This window comes from Acanthopagrus latus, chromosome 10 (genome assembly GCF_904848185.1).
Source record: "Acanthopagrus latus isolate v.2019 chromosome 10, fAcaLat1.1, whole genome shotgun sequence".
Classification (NCBI taxonomy): domain Eukaryota; kingdom Metazoa; phylum Chordata; class Actinopteri; order Spariformes; family Sparidae; genus Acanthopagrus; species Acanthopagrus latus.
In genome coordinates this window covers 16,870,495-16,897,235 of record NC_051048.1, presented here as the reverse complement: position 1 = coordinate 16,897,235, position 26,741 = coordinate 16,870,495, and the positions used below count along the sequence as shown (strand labels likewise).

At 42.3% G+C, this 26,741-nt stretch overlaps 1 protein-coding gene across 5 annotated transcripts; it reads right to left on the bottom strand.

The window, feature by feature from the left end:
- Positions 1-101: 101 nt before the first annotated feature.
- Positions 102-25,075, bottom strand: gigyf1a (GRB10 interacting GYF protein 1a). Of its 5 annotated transcripts, none has more exons than XM_037112319.1 (26): positions 24,449-25,075; positions 19,974-20,610; positions 19,806-19,869; positions 16,763-16,892; positions 16,499-16,594; positions 16,184-16,301; positions 15,477-15,585; positions 14,907-15,109; positions 13,883-14,112; positions 13,564-13,684; positions 13,122-13,307; positions 12,228-12,382; positions 11,959-12,127; positions 11,503-11,798; positions 10,807-10,910; positions 10,590-10,681; positions 10,419-10,492; positions 10,080-10,217; positions 9,563-9,775; positions 9,223-9,443; positions 8,866-9,023; positions 8,497-8,657; positions 7,659-7,703; positions 7,011-7,155; positions 2,722-6,017; positions 102-2,581 (listed from the first exon to the last, which is right to left on the bottom strand). In XM_037112319.1, exons 3-25 carry the CDS (start codon positions 19,838-19,840, stop codon positions 5,950-5,952), a joined length of 3,267 nt encoding a protein of 1,088 aa, XP_036968214.1. In that variant the 5' UTR covers positions 19,841-19,869; positions 19,974-20,610; positions 24,449-25,075; the 3' UTR covers positions 102-2,581; positions 2,722-5,949. The 5 variants fall into 5 exon arrangements, with proteins under 5 accessions (XP_036968214.1, XP_036968212.1, XP_036968215.1 ...); XM_037112317.1 differs by having other exon boundaries at positions 11,497-11,798; positions 24,449-25,074; XM_037112320.1 differs by having other exon boundaries at positions 11,575-11,798; positions 24,449-25,074.
- Between the last annotated feature and the right edge of the window lie 1,666 nt (positions 25,076-26,741).

Genomic DNA, 26,741 nt, shown 5'->3' with positions numbered 1-26,741 from the left:
GATGACGCACACTCCTTTCAACACACACACACACACACACACACACACACACACACACACTTCATAGATAATACATATTAGTAATAAAAACACTCAGTCAGTCACTGCTAAATGCTATTTATTCAGTATTTATTTTGTTCTTCAAACAAACAAAAGCCAAACTATTTACACATCTTTCAGTTGTTCTTTTCCAAAACAGTTTCATTACATGTATGCTGTTATTTATAACAACATTCAATGACTCATTAAAGCAAAGGAGCTGAGCTGACTGGGACATAACTTCCACTGTGTCCTTTAGGCCACTAATGTTGGAACTACATTTACCAGAGCCAAGGCAACAAAACCAGACTATCAACTTAACTTCATACTGCCGAGCAGACAGGCCGTGACAGGATCTTTAACCAAGGCCGCAACCAAACAGACAGGGCTTTTCGCCAACGCAATGCTGTAGTTTATCTAATCATAAAAGCATGTGTCGTGCAGTGAAAGTAAACTGCAAACACCTTTCGGTTTAATCTTTTAAGACAGACTGAGCGCACACAATATAAGCTTTTAAAAAATGTCAAACATAGGTTGTTTTTTTCAGTCAATCACACATAAGAGACTTGATAGTGTACTCATATGGTTAAAGTCAATTTCTTTGTTTTGGCAACTGATAACAACATTTAACTTACCAACCATTTATCATAAATTCAACAGTTATGACATACTGACTACTCCAGTTTACACAGTTAGCTATAGCAGTTAACTATCCGCCATACCTCAGCTAAACACAATGTACACATGTGTTACAAGTGTAAGCTGAAGGTATTCAATGAATATCAGTTGCCATTTGGATTAAAAACTGCATATGATTTAGTCATCAAGATACGAAACAACTACTAGTTGAATAAAATCATTTCTCTCAAATCCAATGTAGATTTACACACGTGGAACAAGACACTTCCCAAATCTTCGGCACGTGAAATTTCCTTTCAGATAATGCACAACTGACTACTCCTCATCTATTCAGTGCCATCAGAGATGATCAGTGGTACGAACAGGTGCACAGACAAGGCAAAGGCAATTTAGGCCAATGTGGCCCTCCTCAAGGTTTAACCCACAAATATCACAAATCAAGCAAATGTGCTCTTCGAAACGACACGCTTCTAAAACAAATGTTTTGGAAGCTACTAGATACTTTTTACAGTTATGAGATTTCAAATCAGGCTTACGTCCCCCCTCACCCCGGAGTGTAAAAAAAAAAAAAAAAAAAATTACCAAAAAGCCCTGACCTGTGTGTGAATCGGACCCATCACTCTGGTTCAGCGTTAGCTCAAGCAGTATTTCCAACAATAGTTATGGCACAGCAGCAGGCCTGTGCTCTTTATTCCAATCAAGTGTAACACACCCAGTCAGCTCAGCCCCAGACAGCACAGACTCGAGCCCTTTATGAAGCCTGCACCTTCAGCGATAATCTAAACAGGAAATCCGAACAAATCCACTCTTCATTTTAAGGAAACCAAAAGGGCAACAAAAGCCAACCACCAGCAAAATCAGATTCATCAAAGACTGCTTGCTGCTCTATTCTGTAGCTAACTAGTAACTTTTATGGTGGTACATGTTCAGGTAAGTACAGAACAGACGGCTCTGTTCGCTAACAGAAAGCTGTCATAAAGAAAGCTCCTTTCTGTCTTTGACTTCAGAGGACAGTCAAACGAGGTGATTTCCAACTTAAATTCATCATTTAGAGAACATTTTCAGTTAGCCGTTCAGGACTGAACTATACAATTTAAGGCATGTTGAACAGAGAAATAAAGCAAAAACCACTATGAGAGAAAAATCAAAAACACAAACTTTTACATTATTTACAGAGCTCAGCGTTTATACTTATGAGCGTTGATGCTTGATTGTGTGTGTGTGTGTGTGTGTGTGTGTGTGAGATTTGACATTAATGTAGCCCTGGTGTGTGTGCAGATGTGGTTCCAGAGGAGAGTCAATGTAACTGAGTATACGTTGCTTTTGCTGTAGGTGTGCATGTAGTGTGTGTGCAACTCCTTTGGACTCTATGTGACATGTAGCTATGTGTTTGTGTTTGTCATGTTTCAAAGTCTTTTTTTTTTGTACAATTCTTTCAGTTCATCCAGTTCCACAGTTGCAGGGATTTCTGATGGCTTAGATCCAGCCACGTCCGCCGGAACCCAACCCAGCTCTGAGTCTCTGACGTCTGGGCAGGAGCATGTCTTCCGACCCGCTGGTTTAGAAGACCTCCATGCAGCCACCTGAGAGTTTCAGGCTGAGGTGGGTGATGACATCTGGGCAATACGTGCCTCCTTATCCTCTTCTTCGCTGGAAAGCGCCTGATCAGATCCCAATCCAAACACTTCCAACACAGATGGGATCCACGGTCGATAAACCTGTAACTTCATCTGGTAACTGTCCAACTGATAATGCCAATCGCCTGCCCAGTCCGAGGTCAAGACAGAAAAAGTTTCTTAGGGTTTAAGTTCAAAAAGGACACGTTTAGGGTTAACTGGTTCATGGGGTGGCTGTAGATTAGATCCTCCTTGCAGAGGGCAGCAAATAAAGCACAGCCAGACTCCTGTGAGAAGACAGAAAACAAAACGGCACAAGATCACCTCACTGTCCAAACAATCGCGTTGGAATAAAGTGCAACAGATTAAACAGGCGTAAACGGATCAAATTAAGTCATTAGTATCGAGCGGCGAAAGAATAGCTTACCAATGCCGAGGATTATTTCTCCTGCAGTCATTTTACAGCTCTCAAGGCAGTCATCAGGTTGGGAGATGAAGTGGAAGCATCCTTCTTCAAACCTTCGTCTGCCTCTTTTACTGTGCATGTTGATCAAACACTCTTGGTGGGGCTCTCTGTAGCGACTGCAACATCCATCTTGATAAGTAACTATCAGTCAGTCTTGGAGCCAAGTGTCCAAACACCTCAGTCCATGTGGGTTTCCCTTCCATCCCCGATTACTTCAGGGTTACTGGCAAACTAAGGGAAACTCACAGCGAGTCTATCTCAAACTATATTAAAAAAAAAAAAAAAGATTGGTTTTCTTGAAGAACATTCACTCCATATGATCAATGTCTCATGAATTTTCCTTCATCCATTTGCAAATTTTTCTTTCTACTCTGAAAGGTAATACAAAAATATGGTTATATACAGGAGGTGGGAGAAGACGTGGCTTCTCGAGTCTCTTATTTCAGTTTGGGAATTTCTTTTCAGTGACTCTGTCGAAGTCGTAGCAATCCTCCTGTTGTAATTGTGCTCCCATCCCCAAAATGGTACCTCACAGCTTGAATGAACAAAAGTGCATAGGTGAGTTGGTGAGGGCAGGGTGTGAGTGCTCATGAGGGTGGAGGTGAAGACAAGTGCACTAGCCAGGTGTACTCGTATTGCCCCTCCCAGTTCCCTCTAGGGTTCTGCAGCCCTGCACTCTGTCCTCCACAAAAGAGAGCCCATCCTTGATTTTCACGCCTCCGCTCCATGGTTGATCAAGTTTCAGGATCCACGACAACATACAATGGTCCAGTTAGAGGATCTTGTCCATGTTGTGATGCCTGCAACTTTTCCTCAAAACCAACACCACTCAATGTCCATATGGCAGAAGCGCACTTGCAAACCCCACCCGTCTTATGTGGGAACAAAAAAAAAAAAAATTAAAACAAAAATAAAAACAAAAAAAAACTGCACCCACAGATATCCATGTGGTTTGTAAACAACCAAAGCTCCAGTATGGAATAGAAAGAGTCCTTTCTTTTAATTCTTAGTCACTATTTGTACGACCAGGATTGTAGAGGCAGTGTGTTCAACTGTATCCATCCCGAGTTTTTTTTTTTCTTTTTTTTCTTCTCCACTGTGTACGTAAAAAAAAGTCCTCGCTAAACTCTTTGAAGCTTTTTTGTATTTTGTTTCCATTTTTGAAATCTTCAGAGGAAAAAAAAAATAATATCTGGTATCAGCACGGGTTTCTTGTCATTTTTTTGGAATACATTCAATGTTTTCTTAAGAAAGAAATAATACACACACTTCACATGGCGATAATGAAACAAAAATGAAAAACAAATTAAGGAAAAAAAAAAATTAAAACACACAACAAAAATAGCAGCCCCAAGTGCTCATTATCTTAGTCCAAATACTTTTTAAACTTTGTATATAATGTATATATTCATATATATTTTTCATTAAAAAAGAAAACTCGTCATTATCAAATTGCAACAACGAATAAGTAACACAATATGCTAACATTTCATGCACCGTTCTGTGCACTTGCACATTAAGATGCTGTATTTTTTTTTTTTCAGAGTCAGAAACTCGACACCTTTCATTCACAAGTTCGAGAGCTGACAAAAGGCAACGTGATCACACCCCAGGAAAACAGGACTAACCTTCCGATGGATCACCCCTAGACTCAACTAGAAATATTTACGATATAAACTTACATACTTTACATACACTGTGCTGAGCACTGACACACATCACACTCGCTCTCAAAAAGAGTTAATGTCTCAATGGCCACGCACCCTATCGAAGTTCTTAGGCACAAATGTGCATTCATACACATACAAAAAAGCACATGTATTCAAAATGAGTACCTGTAGTCTTAACTCATTTCTATGAACAGTAAATGAACATGCATACTGAAAACACACGCACACACACTCACACAGTCTCATTCTGATGCACACACAGAAATGTCCCTCATGATTTGCCCTGTCTGCTAGTCCTCACAGGCCTAGAGACAGCTCCCCATGTGGAGAAGCTAAGGGAAATAAACTAGTGGTGGTCATCATGTGATGAGCGCAAAGCTAACATTTACAAATGTATGCATTTCTATTTCTATATGGGGATGAAGAGCTGGTGAGAGAAAGGATGTGTTGTGCAATTGCCCTCTCTCTCTCTCTCTCTCTCACGTTCATTCACTCTCAAAACATACAGTCACATCCCTATTTGGAGAAGGGAAACACACACACACTCACACACACACATATACACACACATACACACACACAAACTCTCTCTCTCTAAACATGAGAATACAAAATTACCATTTGAACAAAAAAGACAAAAATGGCCTCTTATGTTTCATACGTCTTGGTAAGCAACAAAAGAAAAGGAAAAAAAAAAAACATTGTGCAGACTGGTATATTACTGACACAAACCAACCATCACACATCAGCCGCGCTCGCAGACATTCATACACATTCACAAAAATATTCACTTCTATAACTAACCCCATTTGTTTGATTTTTTTGTTGTTTTTGTCATTTCTTTTTTAGGCAAGTGCAAATCTTCAAGTTTTTTTTATAATCCATTTTTCAATAGCTTTACTTTTTATATAAACGTAAAAAAAATGCTAAACAAGAGAAATATCAACAGTGTTTGTCTTTCGAGAAAGGATTTGCTCTCTGATAAGGTTTCAACTAAAGGTCCCCCTGACTTTGAAAACCTCGACCATTCACCCCACCAACTGTGTCCACGCCCCCCCCTTCCAGTTCTGGTGCACACAGATAATGTGTATGTACACATCCCATGTATGCACACTGATTCCCACACGCACGCGCGCACACACATACGAAAAAAAAAAAGAAAAAAAAAAAAACAGAAAAAAAAAACTATTCAAATCCCATCTCAATAAAGTGCATTAGTTCAGTATAAGGTGCTTAATCTTTTGAGTGCCAGAGGATACCCATCTTCCTTTTAACCTCACCCCCCTCTCCCCTGCTCAAGTGATCAACTGGTGCAGCAGGGAGCCCTTTTTCTCTTGCCAGAGGGGAGGAAAGAGTAGGAGGCGCAGATCCAGGCGCCCCCACCCTGCACCTCCCCTCACGCTCGCTCCCTTCCTACCCCCACCCCCCTGGTTCCCCCAGCAGTGCACATTCGTCATCAGGTTTGTCTGATTAAAAGACAGAAGGCCTCAGGTAGCTATTGCTGCTGCGCTGCGTCACATCAGTAATCCTCCACCATCTCCATCTCATTCAGGCTCAGACACTCGCCCGCATTGTGGAATGAGTACCCTGCAGGGAAGGGGAGGTGGGGGGGGGGGGGCAATGAGGGCAGAGAGAAGACACGGAGAGAGCAGAGTCAGATCAGAGGAGGACAGGACACGGCGGAGTTAGAAGAGCTGGCTTAGACAGCGTAGGCAGGGGGGAAAGCGACAAGCCAGAAATAATTCAGAGCAAGCCCCCATTTGTATATGTGAGAAGAAGCCAACTCATCGCAAACCATAAATATTTGCATTTGTTCATGTGCTGTAATTTAATAACTGAAAGCAGAAAAAGTAAAGACCAGTGGATATCATACATAGAGAAAAATGAGTGTACACAGTGAACTTCACCAGCTCCCGAACACTGTCTCAATGTGTCAACCAGCATAAGGAGACACGAAGATTTCAGAAACAACGGGGCTCTATAATCGATCAAATCTGGGAGAGCTTATGAAATTCAGCGTGTGGATACCCTATTCTCCATCTGCTGTGGGGGCTTTTTTTTTGGTGTGTATAAACAGAATAATGAGGCTGTGTCGATATCACAGATTACATTACCCATTTTTACCCACATCACATTTGTTGGGCCACCTGTTTGTCTACTTGAAGAGCGAACCATATCTCATCTCAGTGTTTGCACCCAACAGCTCACGGGCACGTAAATAAACTTCAGACATAAGCCCACCCTATGAGCACATCCTACTCACCACCTGGAGAGGGTGCAAACCAAAGTCACCAAATGACGCAATATGTTCTGCTGTTGCTTCAGGAGGCTGCTCTTCTTCCTCTGTTGCTTTTTGTTAAGCTCCATTTGATTCCAGGAAGTGGATTTTCATTCTAGGATTCTTTTGTTTTGTATAGCTCTAACTCTGATGTACAAGTGTGTGTATTTGTTACACAGGTGGTGTTTTTTTGTCATCACAATGCTTATCAGGGTTAACTTCAGCTTTCAGTTTAAGAGTATTTACAGATAGATGAAAGTCAAAAGGAGGAAACATTAAATGCTGCTGGGCAGGTCACGTACCTAGGATGCTGGGGTCAGAGTGCAGCATCATGGGCTGTTTCTTCTTCATCTTCCCCCCCTGGTTGTCATAGAGACCAGCCTTGCCCATGTGGTTGGCTTGAAACATGGACTGCAGGGCGCTTGGATTCATACCTCGCATTGAGTCCTAAGAAAAAATGAAAATCAAAGAAAAGTGAAGACAATCATACACGTCTGGACGTTTCCAGTGGTCATATAAGGTATTTTCCAATCAGCTATGTTATAATAAAAAAATATTATAATCCACTTCCATCAAAAAGTTTGACCCAGAAGTCTTCCTGAGTTTTAGAAACACCTGATTGGTTATTTTAAGATACTAATGTTGTTTTGTTGCCATATGTGCATTTGAGAGTTCTCCCATTTCAAGGACGTTGTGTCCCAATGGATGATGTACATGTGGAGACTTAAATTAAAATATTTCAAGTTGTCATCCCAGGTTTGATGTTCAACAACCACTTGACAATTAAAAAAATAAAGGTGGGAGGAACCTTAAAATCACAACCAACCCTACACTAGTTATGTGAGGCGATGTTATCGTAAGTTTAGAAAAAAAATTGGATGGCTGTTGTCGTCTCCAACAACACAACGTCATCACTGTTTACATGTGTACAGAGACGCATCTATATTTACCTGCAGAGGGAAGTTCATGTTCAATCCAGACACATCCTTTGATAACTGGGACAAATAAAGAGGAAAAGAGGAATTTACAATGGTCCTACACTCCAAAGGTTTCTCTCACAGACATTTTTTTGCCCCACCACAGCTTTTGAACATTTATCAAGGCATGTTACAAGTCTGACCTTCATATACAAAGATTCACAATTATGCGTATACTCCTTTGTCATCTCTTTATAAAGAGGCAATGTAATGAGCCACTTTCCTGTTTTGACATTTAAATATATTCCCATGTTCAGTCAATACATAAGAAACATAATCCTCAATTAAATTACATCTAATGTTACATCAAATACAGGCATATGGCAAAAATGTGCACATCAACCTTAGCTGATACATTCAATATTGAGAAAAGCCATAAGTTTTTAATTGACAGATGAAAACTAATGAAACTTTCAATTGAACCAAAGAGGTCTGAGGAAACTACACCTTTTTTTCAACTGAATCTGGCATCATCCAATTTTTTAGCACATATTGAAAATATAACAAAAGCTAAAAACTATTATGAAGCTTCCTGTGTATACAGTAAAAAGTTTAAACACCCATAGCTAATTGATGTGCCTTTATGTCTTCTGATGTGAGGTCTGAGTGTGCTCTGAAAAGTCGACATCAGGGACATAATTGCCATTCCTTTTCCACACAGAAAGGGATGTCTATGTCAGAGTTTCGGGCACTGAGTTACTGTTTTTTCTTTTACTTGTTTCTGATCCTGAGTTGATGTGGGCATATCCGACAGGTTATGTTTTTGACATCTGCTGTGCTAAACTCACAAGACATTTTAGCTTGTGCCTACCTGCTGCTGCCTCTGTTGGTTGGCTTTCTGTTTGGCACGTCGCTCCAGAAACTGTTTGGCGAACTCTTTGGCTTCCACTGTGTCCCCTAGGTAGCACCGGATGAAGTCCAGCACTGCATAGGGAGACTCCACCTCCTTCAGATATGCCACAATCGTGGCAACTAAATAAAAGATGCACAGTTTAAATGATTAGCTAAGCTTAAATTATGGGAAGCGATGGTGAGATGAATTTACTTTCAAGTACACAAATGTGTGTATAAAAACAACATTAAGACAATAGACAAGAAAATCACAATCAACTATTTAAGCTGAGGGTGAATCCGATCTCAGCACTGACGTTGCTAAATACGTAAAAGCTGAGCAGCCTACCATCCAGAGAGGAGGAGGAGTTGTTGGCAGAGGTGTTGAGAGCGTGCAGCATCTGTTCACACCAGGTGGTGAAGCCGTCCTGAGGCTTCATGCCCTGCAGCAGCTTCAGCAGCTTCTCCTCCTCATCAGTCCGCTTACGACGCATCATGTACTGATCACTGCAGAGAACACGTAGAGTTCAATGCATCTTAGATACATATCAATCAGCTGATATAGATTAATATTACAACACTATCTGAAACAGTGGATGTAAAAGAAAGGGGGCAATGGGTGCAGATACAGTATTTTTAACAGGCCATCTCACATTTCTTTTGGTGCCTAAATTTGCATTTGTCTGTTTGGTCTGGCCTCAAGTACCTGAGTGAAGGACTGCTGCGACTGTTCTTCAAGCCCATGTTGTTGTTGCTGTTGCCACGCAGGCCGGACTGGTTCTTCACAGCCTCGTCCCACATGCCCATGCTGCCTGAGGAGCCTCCACTGCCACCCTTGCCCTCCATACCTCCAGGACCGCCCCACATACCGACACCATCCACCCACTGCCCTCCCATGGAGGAGCTCCCCATTGACATGCCAGAGTGCTGGAAAAGGATTGAGAAATCATCATGACAAATGACATGTAATTTTCCATTTCCATTTTCTGCAGTGACTTTTGGTATGAAAGCATAGAAACATGTCATTTTAAGCTGCTGACACTCACGCGTTCTCTCTGCTGGGCTCTCTGTTGCTGTTGCTGCTTCAGGAGCCTCTCTGCCTCCTGCTGCATTTCCAGCAGAGCAAGAGCCGGGGGCTTTCCTGCTTTGGCGAGCCCAGAGGAGGGAGCCCCGCTCCAGCCTGAGCTGCCTGCCCCAGGACCCTGCTGCTGAGGGGCCTGCTGCAGCAATTTCATGATCAGTTCCTGCTGCTGACGACACTACAGGAAGACATGACAGAAGTCAATGCTTTACATTTGGCAATTCTCATTTAGTACTCGGTGAACAGCCACACTTCATTCAACTTTTCTATTTATTATGATGACATCTAATTATGATCTTTAACTTGATGACACTAAGCATGTATGTACTCAAAAGTAAAACACATTTGTACTGATAATATTTCAGTTAAAATGATGCAAGCCTTTAACAAAAAAGGTTCAATTAAAAGACAAAAAAGTCTGTAGCCCAAGGCAACAGACAGAGAAAAGGCAAATGCAAAAATCTCCTCCTCCTTCATCTCACCTGCTTGCGTCTGAAGAGCTCTTCCTCCTCCCTCCTCTTCTGCTCCTCCTGTTGCCTCCTCTTTTCCTCCCTCCTCTTACGCTGCTCCTCCTCCTCACGCTTCGCCCTGAGTTCAGCGTCTCTCCTCTCCTGCTGGAGCTGAAGGGAAAACTCAAACTTTTACTCGATCTTGGCTTGCATTTGACACCATTCATTAACTGTGCCTGCTGGCAGCACTTCTAATTGTTTGCCTCTAAAAGTCATTGAGAGACAATAAAACCGGTATGGCCGACTATATAAATCAAAAAAAGGAAACGGTGAATTTGTCCTCTAAGGCAGAAAATCTCAGATTGTACCCACCTTTTGAAGCTGTTCGAGAGTTGGACCCTGAGTAGAAGGATTCATTGTTAAGTCCCAAAGACTGGCTTCACTGCCTAGAAAGAAAAAAGGGTTAATCCAACATCATTCTGTCAATCATTCATGTGTTGACGCTACGTGCACATGCATAACCAGTTATAGTCTCAAACATACCTGACGGCTGTGAAGCTGAGGTATGCATGTCCCACATGGACCCTGTATCTGGCACTGACATCGATCTGCTTATCATACCCTGCTCACTGCACCTGGAACACAAGAAGCAACGCGTACATTTAAAATCTCCTCGTATGTAAAATGCCAGGACACAAACATAATTGATGTACACAAGTTGCGACATGAAGGGTGAATTCTTTATCCCCAATAGGCCTACCTGTTAATGAGCTGGAATAGCTGCTGCTGTTGGAGCTGCTGATAAAGAGCTGCTGCGGCTGCCAGCTCCTGTTGCTTTTTCAGGCGCTCCTGGTCCAGGTTTCCCTGTAAGAGGAGAGCATTCAGCAGTCAAAACAATGACTCCTCAATCTCAACATGCCAAATCACAGGCTTTCATACATAGTGGGCTAAATTTATAAAAGAATTGTGGCAATTTTTAACAGTTGCATATTTACATGCAGCCATGAGAGATTTGTCCATTCTTTGTAAACACATGCAGTGCTCTACAAACTAGTCTGGGTGTCTTCAGTATATGAAGATAGGTAGATTCAATATAGGTATTATCCAAATCAATAGTGTCAACTGTATGTATTTACAGTATGTATATATATGTGTAGTGTTTCATTACATAATTAATGGTGGTATGGAACCTGGCCTGTTCTGCTTCACAAATTTGAAGCTTGCATACAACCACTAACTTTTAATACATTTGTTTTTTTTTTACTATAATTTGAATATGGATCTCTCTTTCCTACTTCCTGTAGGAGTGTAGAAAGATATTAATTTCAGCACAATCAAAATGACAACATACAGATTTGTGCCTTAACATCAAGTGTGGGGTTGTTTCAGAAACTTTTAAAATGGAGCCCGTCATGTCAAACTGAATTGGAATTAATTGTTGGTCTTTTACCGTGACCTGTCTATCAATCTTCCCTCTCCTCTGCATCCTCCCTTCCCCATCCTCTACGTTGGCTGAGCTCTGACTCACAGTCCCGGCGGGCCCCCGGGTGGGCTGCGGGCGCTGCGTTGGTGGTGGCTGTCTCACCAGCAGGGGGGGCGGGGAGGGCCCTGGGGCAAAGGGGACGCGCCCCCACATCTTGATGACGTCCCCCAGGGGTTGAAAGCCCTCGTCGCAGCCCCGCTTTACCAGCAGGGTCATGGTGAAGTAACCAGCCTGGAACCACTCGCACATCTCCACGGTGGTGAAAGGGCCTGGTGGTGGGTAGGATGGAGAGGGAGAGAGAGAGAGAGAGAGATGAGTCTACAATCACTTAAATTAGCTCAGACAGTAGCAATATTTATGAATCAATACTCTATGCTGGCATGTGTGAGTGTGCAAGTAAATTAAACGCCACGGTGTATGTGTGTGTACCCTGGATCTCTCCCTGCGGGTCCTTGTAGAACCACTTCATCGCAGCCTCATGTGACAGCGGCAGAGCAGCTGCTGTGTTTCTGCTCTCCTGCTGCTGCTGCAGAGCCTGGGTGAAACACTCCTCCTCCAAAGAAGTATCCTGCAGTGATGCCACCATCTTCTCTGCCTCCTAAACACACACACATACACAAAGTTGAAATGTGTTTGCCGTTACAATTATTTAACATTTCGGCGACAGCTGCTTGAAGTGTGCCTCCCGTTGTTCCTACCTGCTGCAGGTGCTTCATGCCCTCATCATCCTCGGTGTCTCCTCCAGATGGAGGGAGGAGAGGAGCAGCAGAGGAAGGGGGTGGGGGAGGCAGGCTGGAGGAGGCAACGACGCTTGGGCCCAGCTGGGTTTTGGAGCCCCCTACTGGAGCCACATCTGACACAAATACAAGAAGAAAAAAACATTAGTAAAACAATTGGCCCCATTTTTAGTATTTTCTATTTATGGGAAAATGGAGTTGAATGCTGGGGGGGAGGTGTTAGAGCCACCAACTGGCTCTGTATCTTATACAGCAGGAATAGCAGGTTCAGTAAACAAGATATTAAATGACTGGGTAAACATATTGTGTATCAAACCAAAATATCAACATGGCTGAATTTCCCTCCCACCCACTCACTGTCCTAAGACTGAGAGAGCCTGGCTGAACGCAAGAAGCCAACAGCTCTAAAGTTGCAGAGCCAGGACAAGACTGTCCGAATCTGTAAATCAGTAAAGAAGTAAGAATAACCAAATGTTTGGATGGTGGTGGTTTGAAAGTTAACTCTTTACTACAAACCACACATAGTACTTTTGGCTCGAGTGCTGGGGACATATTAAGTTTGACACAAATTCATAATTCATTTTCCAGCAAACAAATCATCTTGATACTACAGACAGAGCCTGAAACAGCAAGCATAAATCTGTATCATCTTTCATACTTCTTGTATGTTGTCCGCATCATGCAGTCCCGTTTTACACTTAATCACACATTTTTTGCAGTCCTTACAATATGATGATGGGCTCAGTAAAAACAGATATCGCCTACATAAATAAACAGATATATAAAACTGCTGCTCCAGTGAGTCTATCCATCTGTTGATGGTAGCACAAAAAAAAGCCATGGATTAAGGTTTACCTTCACTGGGTGTGCTGCTGGCCTTGACAGGGTGGCTGTTGTTCAGCTGAGGGTTGTCCACCACAAGCCCAGCATTGCTGGACCGAGGCTCCACAAAGGGAGGGGTGCATTGGACTGGAGGAGAAGAAGAGGGTGATGCTGGCTTTGTCTCACCATCTCCTACAGCAGAGCCAGCTTCTTTACTCTCTGTGAAGAAAGGAGTGGAAAGAAACAATTCATTAAGTAGGATGCCACAATAACAGGCGATGAAAGGGCCTGTGATTAACTTGGAGAGAATGGAGAAAGTGCAAACAAGTTGACATTTTGCACATTCAAGACACGAAAGGCTCTTATATTGTAATCCATTTCATTATTTCGCTTTAAGAACTGTTTAATTTTAGCTTTTGATCAATTGGTAACTGCAATCGTTTTAAAGGATTAATAACATCAATTCTTTCCTCACCCTTTTCTTTGTCTCCTTCAGCACTGTTCCTTTCCATGTCAGTGAAGCTCTCTTCCTCTTCTTCCTCCTCTATCCCCTTAAACTCAAACTCCTCCTCCAGGATTGTCTCCTTGCCACCCTTCTGATAGAGGAAAATGAGAAGAAGTAGAGCAAATGAACAACAAATCAGTGTAACAAATGGGCTCAAGGGCTAATCAAAGATATATCAGTCAGCTATAACACATCAAAGACTTGGTTTTCAACACTGGTTTCACATAAAGACTTAAACAAGAACAGAGTCTAATATCATAAATAGCTATGAAGACAGAGTGAAACACACCTTCATAGGCATGAAAGCTCCAGACGAGTCAAAAGTGCCCATCTCTCCATCCTCCTCATCTGTACACCACTCGGGCAGGCCATCCCTGTCATCCTCAAGTCCGTCACTGCCTGCACGCCGGCGGCCGCTGCCATGACCCTCGGAGTCCCGGAAGTCGAAATCAAACTTCCGACGACGACTCTCACCTGGAGCAGCATGGTCCCGCCAGCCTGCTGAGCGAGGACCACCATCTGAAAGAAATGGGTCACAAACAGTGAAAATACTGCTACAACTTAACATCAGAGGTGTCGTACAAATATCAAGGAAACTAAGCAGATTTCTACTAGAAATGTAGGTAAGGGTTTCAGAAGATATGGTCATGTCTTGGAATGTGTTATATATCACCTCCTGGGGGTATGGTTCTGTCATTAACCAGTTTCAGTTTAGAGTGCGTTGGCAGGACAAAGTGTCATGTGGTCCCTTAACCTGGTGTCCTCTGATACTCCACGGGTCTGTTTCAAGCTATATCAGCTTGCTGCTGTGTCTAGTGCAAATCACTCCTCTGCCACTAGATGTCACTGCACTCACTGTTAAAGTTAGTTGTGCCAATGTGTATAGTCTGGGCCTAAGGTTTTATGGCCTGTGTTAACCACAGGTAACACAGTAAATAATTACACTAATCTGAATGACCATTAGCAGATGTGCTCCAGGTCTGATGTTAGCTTGAGTAAAAGAAAAAATAAACTATGGCCTTTTGTTGTTTAAAGACGTTCAGTACAAAGTGGGCATGTAATTGTGACACATGAACCCCTCAATGACAAGAAAAAGTAGAAAACAGAAAACAGAATTTAACGAAATTAAAGACGTTTGCTTGATTTCAATGTGGTTTTCAGTGAATCAGCACAGCAACCGCACTGACTGTTAAACCCCTGATACCGCCAGTTTATTGAATAAAGAAGATCTCGTCCACTTCTTTCATTTAACACACAAACAAGCCTTTAAGGTAGCCCTACAGTAAATACATGAATGCTTGTTTTTATCATACCATCCCTGCGGGGTCCAGTAAGTCTCCAGCTGCTGCCTGGCTCCACCCCCTCCTCCTCGTCCTGCTCCTCCCGGAGGGTGCGCCAGTTATCGCTGTCAGCCCTTGTGTACTCCTTCCTCCCCGGACCCCCGGGACCTGCTGACTCTTCAAAGGCAGGACGCCCCACCTCCCGCCGCAGCGGCTTCTCAAAACGACGCTCGCCCCTGAGAAAAAGAGGGAAACGGAGAGAAATTCATATCAGTTAAGTGGTAAACAGAGGAAAACAAGCCCAAACAATCAAATACTTTTTTTTTTTTTTTAATCACAGGGAAGAATGTCCGCTCACAACTGGCATCAAACTACTGAAGAATTAAGACCAAAAGAATCTTGAGTGCAGAGAGACAGACAAGAGAAGATGCCAGCGAAAAATACATCACCCCACGAGAGCAACAAAAATACCAGAGCGGATTATTCAGTTTATTGCAGTGGATGACAGCCTCTCTCGACAGCGATACCCCTTTACTATGCCATAGAGCACTTGGAGCTGTTATTTATTTGACCTTCAGGTAGCGTGCAGTGGGTTTTTCTTACCGGTCATCCCAGCTCTGGCTGCGGTGTATCTCTCGGACGCTGCGGCCAAAACCCACCTCCGGCTCTTCAATACTTCTTTGGTAGAATCCACCTTCACCACGACCTCGTCCTGATGATACACGAACAAAGGAGGATGTGTTGATATTTAGTATCATCACATTTCTTTCATAACCCAACAAAAATGTCTTGTACTCCTATTTAATTAGCCACACACATCAGAAATTGCACACAAATGACTAAACCCACACAGAATCATTCTCTGAAGCTGTTTCCTTGGCTGGCCAGAACCGGACGGCTAGTGTTTACATTGGCCACTCATATGCGCATGGTGCTGTGTGTGCACAAGGTGAGTTTTTAAGCCCCAGTGGTTTAGGACAGGTGGGGCTGGACAAAAGGGGGGCTATTTAGACAGGCCAAGAGGAAGTGTGCTGCATCAAGATGGTGGAAGAAAAAGAGGAAATAAACACTTCAGTGGCCGGCTTGAATAAACTGCGTTACTTTCATTGGATAATGGCCATTATAGTTTCAGCCAAGGGTTTTAGGCAGCCCTTCTGTTGCTGTTGGACTCATGTTAGTTTTTTTTCTCTCAAGTGGTTGTGGATTTATCATGAGTGCACTTAGGCTGAATCAAGGCAGTGCTTTATTTGTTGCCATTTTTCTCTTCTAATGTGAGTCTGGGAGGTTTCGCTTTTTTCTTTGGTTTTTACCTCGACCACCTCGCGTGGCCCCTCGTCCTCGGACCACTCCAGCTGGGGCGGCCCCACCCACCCCTTTTCCCATGAGCCTCAGCACCGCCACACTGTTCACAGACATGGAGAAGTTCCTCTGCGGAGGGAGAGAGAACGAATGGAAAGAGCAAAAAGGGAGGAATGTTAGGAATGCGAGCTCACAGCCACGTTTGTCAACCAACAGAACCGCTTGCTTTGGGACTGAGGTCCTATCACGTTGACATATCACATGATGAGCCGAAACAGTTCAACAGTCGCAGATAGCAGTGTGAGTGGGTGAGTTGTAAGGCAGACCTGCTCCTCCTCAGTGAGAGGCACCAGTGCCAGTGGCTGCATGGGCTCATCTTGCAGAATAGCAGCAAACTCCTTATCCTGCATGTCCTCTGGGACCTGAAACAACAACAATGGACACTTACACCAGCAGGATAACACTTTGGCTTCAAAACACAAATGACCTACAAACTGGCTGAGAATTGGAAAGTAAATCGTAGTTCAAAATAGTTATCATCCTGTATTCATACAGTCCTGACAGATCATTTGGAGAGTTTTCCCACCAACCTTGTTGTCTTTGATATAAAGTGCTAACATCTCCTCTCGGCCGTAGCGGTACTCGGCCAGCTTGTACTTTGGCATGGCGGGGGAAGGAGGGGGGGACGTCACACTCCCCCCACTGGACAGTGCACGGAGCCTGAGCGAGGGAGAGAACAGGAATCATTAAGAATTAGGGTACCACATTATCAATTGTCAGTATTTCTTGTATGAACCTCAAAAAGACCGTAAGATATCTCAGTGTTGAAATTGAAGGTAGGACTTGGGTGGAATAAAGAAAGTTTGTCGTGAGAGAGTCCCTTTATATCTGAATCGGAGACAAATATCGAACGGCATCCATCTTGCAGCACGGAAAAAGGAATTTACTAAATGTTCTGTAACAAATCAGCCACCCTCCTACGCAGGTCCCCCTGAATACACTTGGCCCAACACAGATGATATATTAGCTTTCCAATCTCAGGATTTCATTTTAAAAAGCTATTACTAGCAGGCCAGATTCCAAGGCTTGCTGTTTAACAATGGCTCCATTCACATGCCTCTACAAAGTGTGTCATTGACTCACAGCCCCACATCAAAACCATATGCAACTCAGAGAGGTGTAGAGGAGAGTGCGGAGTGTAAGAGGTAGAGGAAGGCATCATAAAAAGGCCAGTTGGTAGCATGTGGCATATCAAAGGGGCGAAAAAAAAAAAAAAAAAAAGTGGAGCGGCGACTGATATGCATAACAAGAGGCGAGCTGGGGAAACGTGCCAGTGGGTGGGGTACGAAGAAATATTTTGCATAATTGTATCCACTTCGCTTGTGTTTACCTTAGCATAATGTAGCTTTCCTCTCTGACATGACAAAGCATGAAATCTCAAAGATCGTCCACGCACTTAAACCCATACAATCACAATCCTTTGTCTGAGTCTTGTGATGGAGCAACGCTTGGCCTAAAACTGGTAACATAAATCTGCGAGGCAAAAGGTTTTCAGTTCGAATTCTCCCACAGTGACTAACAGCATACTTGCCGTCTGAACTGCCAAATAAACCTCAAATGGTCGAAATAATTTTCTGACGCTAAACGGGCACCAAGAGACGTGCTGGCCAGACAGCTGTATGTAATGAGCACATGTACTGGCTGTTACATAGTAGCTATACTAAAAAGGCAACACGGATGAAAGAGGACTAGAAGGGCCACCGAGAGGAAAGCAGCTGCAGATGTGTAAAGAGAGAAATATTCTGCGAGGCTGGCGTTGCACCAGGAATGCACACAAGCAGTCACAGGCCGTTAGAGATGGAGCGCTACCAAACTGGAGACTACGCCCCCCCATTAATCGCTACACAAACATACAGTGAAGAGGAGGAGGAGGAGAAACAGCACAGGCAGACAGAGATGGACGGCAACCCGCAACAATACCTACATTTTGACTTCACTTGGCCACAATCAGTTATTACAAGAGGAAAAAAAACAAGACAGAGCTCCAAAGTGAAATCATTCATTTGAGTAAACAAAACAACTGACCCCATGTGGATAGTTACAGTGATTTACTGCTACATATTTCTTCCCTCTTGGTGGTGGGAAGTACACACAGTGATGTTGGTTTGTCCAGTGGTGCAGAACAAAAAGTGCAACTAACCATTTTGATCATTGGTTAATCTGCACGTCTTTTCTCTGTTGATGGCTGCGTTCATATGACGGCATGGAAAAGTGTAAAAACACAATTCTGACGCAGTGAATCAACAAATTGCTCGTTTTGTTCAACTTGCAATCCAAAACTATTGCTGTTCAGTTCATATTAGACATATGAATCTTTATCGGACTGGGATTGACCCGTCAATGATTTCAATGCACGACTCTAAAAGCATCTCGATGCATCAAATTACTTACTTCTCTATATTACTGCCTGCGGCTACTTTTTCCAGCAATTAACTCAAGCAGTCATATAAATGGGAACTGCAATTTTGTTGGGAAAATCTTCGAATTAGACTACTGCACAATATAACTGCATCTTTTCAGTAGCAGGATTTATACCACCGTCATTACATAAATATTACAAAAACAAAACAGAGTTCTTCAAATTTGGGGGCATTATCCCATGAAATCTAGTACAGATAATCACAGAGGATGACTCCTCATTTGGTCCACGAAGGTGCTTCCAAAAATTAAGGCCAGATTTCCATGAGACCATGACACATATTGCAATTTACAAGTTTTTGAATCAACTCCTTGACCTTTTCTTTGGTGCCTCCAGCAAAATAATCTCATTGCGAATGCAAATTACGAGAAAATTATATGACCTGATAGATTTAAAGATACAACATGAAACATTTCTGCAATTAAATGTCTTAAAACAACTGGACATGTGTTGCATTTTTGTTTAGCTGTGAACTTGCAGCATCCAAAACAAAGTTTAAGCCTGGAGGAATCTGTCATTTTGTTGAAGGAAACAGTGCGCATCATTTGTTTTTTTTCGCCCGAGGCTGTAACTTCTGGGGAATCATCAGATTATGCGTCTGAGAGTGAGGGAGGAAGTCAGCGAACGTGATGTGAAGGAAACTTAAAAGCATGACCTCGTCCCTGAACATTTCGGCCTAGGTCATGTCAAATAGATTTTCAGCTGCAACGGTGGCCTTATGCCGGTGTAGACAGCAACTACCATGATCCCATGCAGCGGTGCGACATCACCGTAATGCGTCTTTTGTTTTTACTGTTTTGACTGAGGGAGCCCTTGAGGCAGAAACTAAATATTTTGTCTTTAAGCCATCATTCCATGAAATCAGCCTAAAGTGAAAGTCCTAAAAAAATGCCCTGAATAGTGTTTAAGGGTAAACGTCAAGTATCTACTGACAAAGACTAGTTGATCAAGGTTAAAAGCTCCGGAATAAGCATGGAAAGCAGACCTTGACTGGGGTCGAACTATGGGATCACTTAATTCGATTTCGATAGCAGCGATTGCATTGTTGGTATTGTCTTATCTTCATTAATTTTGTTTTAATTGACGTATACTGTAATGTTTCTGTATTTATTGCAGATGAAAGTTGAAATAATGTAAAGAAATCAGATCATTACCATTCTGGGCCGAAGTTAAGTGTCTCAGCAGTCATATTCCTCACGTCCACACAGAACTGAGTATCTGCGGGGGGGGGAAAAAAGAATATTTTTTTTAATTTACTGCGGGGAGAAAAAACCCCACAACTTTAATGAGCAAAGGTAAAAGCGTGCCCAAGACTGCCTTACCCTGTCCAGATGATCGGAGCAGGCTGAACTGGGCTGGACCAGGCTAGAGCTGGCTTGCTTTAGTTAGGCTTAGGTGACTAGAAGGCTGAGTGGTGCTTAAGCTGTGATCACAGAGCTCCCCAAACACACAGACACAAAGAGAATAGCTGCCAGTTTCAGGTGCTTGAGGAATACCAGGTTATCAGGTCCTAACTAGGTAAGGAAGGGGATTCGACAATAGTTTGGAGAATGGAAGCTCCTGCTACTCACAGCCGAAAAAGGTTGTTAAACATAAAAAAAGAAACAAAAAAGAACCTTGGAAATCAACAATGGAACAAAATAAAACACTCTTTGCTAGTAATAAGGTTTTCTTTTTTTTTAGTTTTTTTTTTTTTTTTTTTTTTACAGCAGTTATATCTCACATTGAAGTTAAAAATACGAACTGATTCATCAAAAAAAGGTAACGCAGGAACGAAATAACAGCCGAACAATGAAACAGGCTGCTGGAACAGCTGCCAAGAGCAGACGCGACTCGCACTCCTCTTCTCCTTTCACTCTCTCTCCCTCCGTGCCTTTTTGTCTCGCTCCAACTGAAATGTGGATTGACGGAGACCCTCCAGGTAACTCCTTTATTTCCTGTCCTCCTCCCTTTGCACCACTGGAAATAAAGCATAGTTTGAGAGAGAAAGAGAGAGAGGGAGAGAGAAAAATCCAATGATTAAAAGGACGAAAAGAATAATGTCAGAAGTGTACACTTAAGATATTAGCTGCTGGTGAGACACATTCTCACAGCTTGGCAGTCTGCCTATATTGTGATAGGAAAAGGAAGTGTAATTTGATTTTCCGTAGTGCTGCCATGACACACTCATTTTAGCGCCGAGCCTTGGACACGCTGAAAGGTACCGGCCCAATTTGATCAATCCGCTACAGCACACTGAGCCGAGAGAAAAACACTCTGGTATCCCTTCTCAAATAATGAAACAGCGAACTATATGTTGGTAAGTGCTCTATCATGGCCTAGTGTTGCTGCTCCTTAAGAGATTTTCCATCCAGAAAGCTATTTTAGTGATGTTGTGAACCAACTGCTTCTAAAACCATGCAGCTGGTTGGGGATAGTTCCGCAAAAAAAAAAAAAAAGTGTCATGGCAACTAAACCAACATCCAGGCAGTTAAATTTCAACTGTTTATGCTCATACATAATTTGTCTCTATGGTATGAACAAAGACGTGATACAGGAGGAAGCCACCTTAAGTAAAATAAAAATATATATATGTAACCGCTACGAATGTAAAACTGGGGCTGGCAGAGAGCTGGACGTTACTGTAATTCACAAGTTATACCAATGTGTCTGAATGTGACTGTGGTTATTTTAGCTTTCATCTTATTATTCTCCTTTTTACAATCACGGCAATCCTTTGTTGTCTTTGAGCAGAGCACTGCACAACCACCGTCTCAAACTAGGCGAATGAACACATGTCCTTCAAACACCAACAATGCACCATCTTGTGTGCGTGTGTCTGCGTTTCCATTTTTGAAATGGATTTCTACAATCTGCTCTACGTCGTTGGGCTTTGTCGGCAAATCCAAATGACAGAATACTGCCAGAATGAAGAAAAATGTTACAGTAAATTTAAAGTACTACCATGACTACCTTTTATTACTAAGGGGCATGAGTAGGGGTTCTTTCTACTGCACATAACATAACTTTATGAACAACAATGTGACACTCTGACTTTAAAAGAAGACCATAATTGAACCACAAATCTAGCTAACTGAAAATATGTTCACATGAATTTGAAATTAAGAATCTTCGACCTCTTGGATCATGTTTAGACAGTAATCAGCTGGATCCTCAAATCCAGTGACACCAATAATATATCACCAGCAGATTTGAACAGTTGTAACCCATTACAATACACTGCAATCTGTTAAAATAATCGAGAAGACAGAAAACTGTTAACAGTCAGAGTATTTGTTCATCATTTATATGGAGGCATCAATGCCTTTAAAATCCCACTGTTCGCAATGTTGAAAATGACATGTGACTCTTAATGGCTATATACTGGACAATGTCTGAGTCAATGTGATGGGATATCTTGATTGCGTTTCAGGTATAAATAGAGGAAATGATCTACACAGTCCAAGCCTCTAAGAATCTTAAGTATATGAACACTGACATAATAGTTTTCCTTTGTTAAAAATAGTTGTAAAAGTTCTGCTGAAAATAACTAAAAGAAATGTTGGTGTTTCCCTGGTGGAACAACATTTAACTGCATGATTTACATTTTTACGGATAAATAATACCTGCTATTTCAATTTAAAGACACACAAATATCACTAACAAGTCAACTTTGACCAGGTGTGTCTATCTTTAAGAATTACATAACTTTCCGACCTCCGAGTCAGCTTCACCTCCCTGCAGCTGGTACAAGCCCCGTAGCTCTTCCACGCCAGATAAGTGTCTTCCACCCACCCCCGCCCCCCCAAGCCAGCTTTGTAAAGTTTAGGCAACTGGCAACTTGCTAATAAACTTTAAAAGAGGAGACATTCAACTCCTGCATATGATTAACGGTTATTCAAAAGGACCCTGAATGGATCTTTAACAAATGTGTAATTCGGGTGACTCACGGTAACACGGCAGTGTGTGCTTAAAAATAGCATCAAATGTCAACACTGAAGACTGCCAGAAAATATTGAGACGCTATTTGCCCGTATCACAGGGTTCTTATGAAGTGCCTCGACAGTAATTGTGACGTTATTATAGTGATTCACGTTTTTATCCCTGTAATTGTATCGTTGTTTACTCAATTGGAAAATTCCTTTGATATGTTGTAAGAAGAAGGGAGGGGGGAGCTTTTGGCGTGTTGTTTGAGGGGTGGCACTAAATGGTGTCACCATTTGGGTCACTATTTACATTAAATCGTTGTAAAAATCCTACCAACACAACAGAACGCGTGTTGGAAAGTTGTTGCGAATGAAGCTGGGGGGAGTCTGTGCTGTTGGAGATTCACTGCCATTTGGTCAACACCATGTTATTACAGGGAATTCAATACATGAGCACTTTAAATAACATAAGGATTTGTACTTTGACGCATACATGTTTGTGACAAGAGAATATCAGAACATCTGATGATGACCGGTCCAATCGACACCTGGATGTAGCGTTGGTATAAGTTACTAATTCTTATTTTGGGCTGGAGATGAAGTCTAAACCCCGTGAGTGTGTGAACTGGGGGTATTTCAAGATCTGTAGTGACTAAAGTGACAAAACACAACACACAACCGCCATGTTTAACCTGGGATATATGCCATCAGACCTCCTTAACTCCTTCAAGTTACTAATGCGAATGTCTCACACATATTTAGGTATTATTTTACCCACCAATATTTTTAACTGCGTCTACTGATCATACTCAAGCGTAAAGTTAGGTGATTTGGTGAGCACTGTGGCTTTCAACACGTGCATGTTTGATCTGATTTATCGGTTTAAAGGGCAGCAAATCAAAAGAACAATTAACCTCATGATTCAGTTGTGGCACCGATTATCGAAAACTATGCGGACATCAGTGGGATCATTGAAAATCAATCAATAACGGAAGAACACAATCGAACAGGGAACGTCAATTTTAACGTCTTTAACCCGACTGAGGCTACCTGCATCGAGCTATTGAGTATGTAGCACTAACTTTGCGATGAGAAAACTCAAGCAAGGTCACAGAGCAATAACGCTGCTTGCAGGATATAATATCTCCTGCGCGTTTGAATATTTTGCTAATATTCTGCACTTCAAAAACGTGGCGGGATAACGAGCTCAAGCTGCGGGAATCCAGACTGTAATGCTATGCTAAAGCTCCAATTTAATGACGACCAATCCGAAACTTGACCAAAACTGAGCAGGGCTAAATTGTTTGGTGGTAAAGATGGCTAACGTATAGACAAAATAGCTCCAGTTGACATTAGCTAGCGCAAGTGGTTTGGCGAGCTACTTTAGCGCATACATGTTCGTGTTTCAGGCTAATTACGGCAGATCGATCTGTGTGGAAATGTAGATAAATCAATCGCAACAACAGAATGTGCCCCACGATATCATATTTCTGTTGCATAACAGAGATGGGTTCGCTAGCTCGCTCGCTACCTAACCTAGCACAAGGTATGCGTTGATCGTAAAGGCCTTCGCTTGTAGGTTCAAATGACACCAGATATGATGGCGGAGGGGGGCGGAGTGTGGAGATCAGACTCCCCGGCCTGCTCCGCCAATGTGCGGACGACCACCTCCGCTCCGCTGTCGGTGTTAAGCTAGCGCTGGCGCGATGTAAACAAAACAAACGCAGCGACAGAAACAACAGCGCCCAAGCAGTGAAACCTTCTCTTGCAAATGCCCTTCTCGCGACTCACAAATCCCAAACCAATTCGAGCTACGGGCGCTGGGGTTAGCATGTTAGCTCACGTTAGCCAGCTAGCTAAAAGACAAGCTGCAAAGAGGAACCACGGCTTACCTTCACTGTTTATAGCTACCAGACTGGTTGTCTGCACGGTGTGTCTACAGCCAATATATCGAATGCATTGGTCTCTTTAAACACTGTAAACGTATTCATTCGAAAGAATCGTACTTTCAGAAAGTCGCGCTCTGTGTTTTATTTATTATTTTTCCCTCTCCTCCAACGGTCGCAGCTGCGTATCAGTATGTGTCTGCTGGCTCCTAGTCGCTGCTCTTCTTGTTGTTTGTGTTTCGGAAACATGGCCGTCCGTGTGATACCACGTGACTGGACATTGACAAGCGGCTAACCAATGTTGTAGCAGGGCAAACACACCCCTATTTACTGGACACTGGTGTGCACCGCACTTTGCAACGGCATGCACAAATGCAGCGCGCCGTAGCTGGATAGGTTTAATTAGCCACTAAGCTGAGGCGTGAGGCCAATATTAGCATGAAATGGTACCGAAGGCATGACAGCGAAAACAGCCCGATCGCAGTGCAAAATGCACGAGGCAGCAGCGTGTGGCCACGGAAACAACGACATTAACTCCCGACATAGTGATTTCACAAACTCTGCAGTCAACTGCACCGTGCTTGAATTTGTAGGATGGGTTATATTGACTTATCCGCTATCAATACCCTTGAAAGTGAAGTGAATGACTATGGAGTGCATGTTGAGCGGCAAAGTCGAACTGCGCATGTGCAATACGTGTACTGGCGGCAGTATATGGTTTAGTCAGCAGGGGGCGCTGTTGAGTAAACCTGTATAAAGACAGCAGTAAATGATTTTAGGCATGTAAGGAAACTAGCTGAACACAAGAAGCGGAACTGTAGAAAACAACACATTTTATAAATATAAAGACCATGAAACATCACCATTAATATAACTGCAGACATTTAACAGATGTTTTAATTGAAGAACTCAGTCAATAGGAAAACTTGCGAATGCAGTTTGATGAAAACTTAATTACATCTATGCGTAAAGGAGCATCAGAGTGAAAATAATTACCGATCTTAATAAGATCCTAATACCTCAGGCTGTTTTTCAACTGGTTTGTAGTAACTGTTATTTGCTGCAATGCTTTTCCAACAACAACTGCACTGATAAAAGCATTTCTTGAGGCCCTGAGGGTTCCTGTGTTAAAGGGTAATTTTGAGACCTTTATTTGAATTTATATTGTTTTTTGATTCATATAAATGAATATGCCTCAAATTAAAAGACATACAAAATGTACAATGTACTTTCTGTGAAGGTAACAGGTGTGGTAGTGGCTCAACAGCTCACTTTTTTACCTTATCTGTATATACATCAATGACGTGAAGTTTTAGTTTTTCAAAATGGCCACCAGGGGGCGACAAACACACTTTATCAGTTCATTAGTGACCAACACACGTACCATTTGAGTGACTGAAAGCTACTACTTACGTTTTTATGTGCGTGCATTCTTTTTAATGTGTTTTGAAGCATCGACAAAGCATATAAGTTCCACATGCAAAAGGTTTGAATGGCTCAAAAATATGTAAATAAACATAATGCTCTAGTTATTTTAGTATAACAAAGAGCAAAGACAAGAAATCCAAGAAGAAAAACAAACGAAACCGAATTTAATCATTTTCTAATGTTAATTTGTGTAGTGTTAGGCCTTACTTACATTTCTGTGTAAATATGTAAATTCTAAAATGAAATTATTAAAAACTGAAGATTGCTAACGATTGCAGTAGTAATAAAATAGATTTTTAAATCCTTGTAATTCTATATTTCATTTTCAATTCAGGATCAATCATATCCACGGGTCATGTCAGGTCTATCAAACCATGAATGACTTCACTTGTGTGGCCTGTTCTCTATCAAGTCAACACGGGGTATTGGACGTTGCATGGCCTGTGCACCACTTGGTGATGCCTCTACCTGTTCAGGTGTCCCCCTAAATCTGCCTTCTTCACTTATATTTTATATAATCTACTAGTATTGCAAACTTGTTCAGTGAAATTTGCATTTTCTGTGATTTTTTTGTCCTGTATGTGCCACATCTATTGCATGTCTGCCCGTGCTGGGAGACAGATCCCTCCTCTGTGGCTGTTCTGAAGATTCTTTCATTGTTTCTTCCCTGCTGCAAGGGTTATATCCTGAGGAATTCTATTCTCACCTGAATCAAGGGGTTTAGGGATGGAGGATGTCATTCACTGTATAGATTGTACAGCCCACTGAAGCAGTGTGATTTTTATTTTGGGCTATATAAATGAAACTGACTCGACTTACCTCATAAGGACTGTGTGGGTTTGGCTTGATCATGAATTTTTTAATGCCTCCA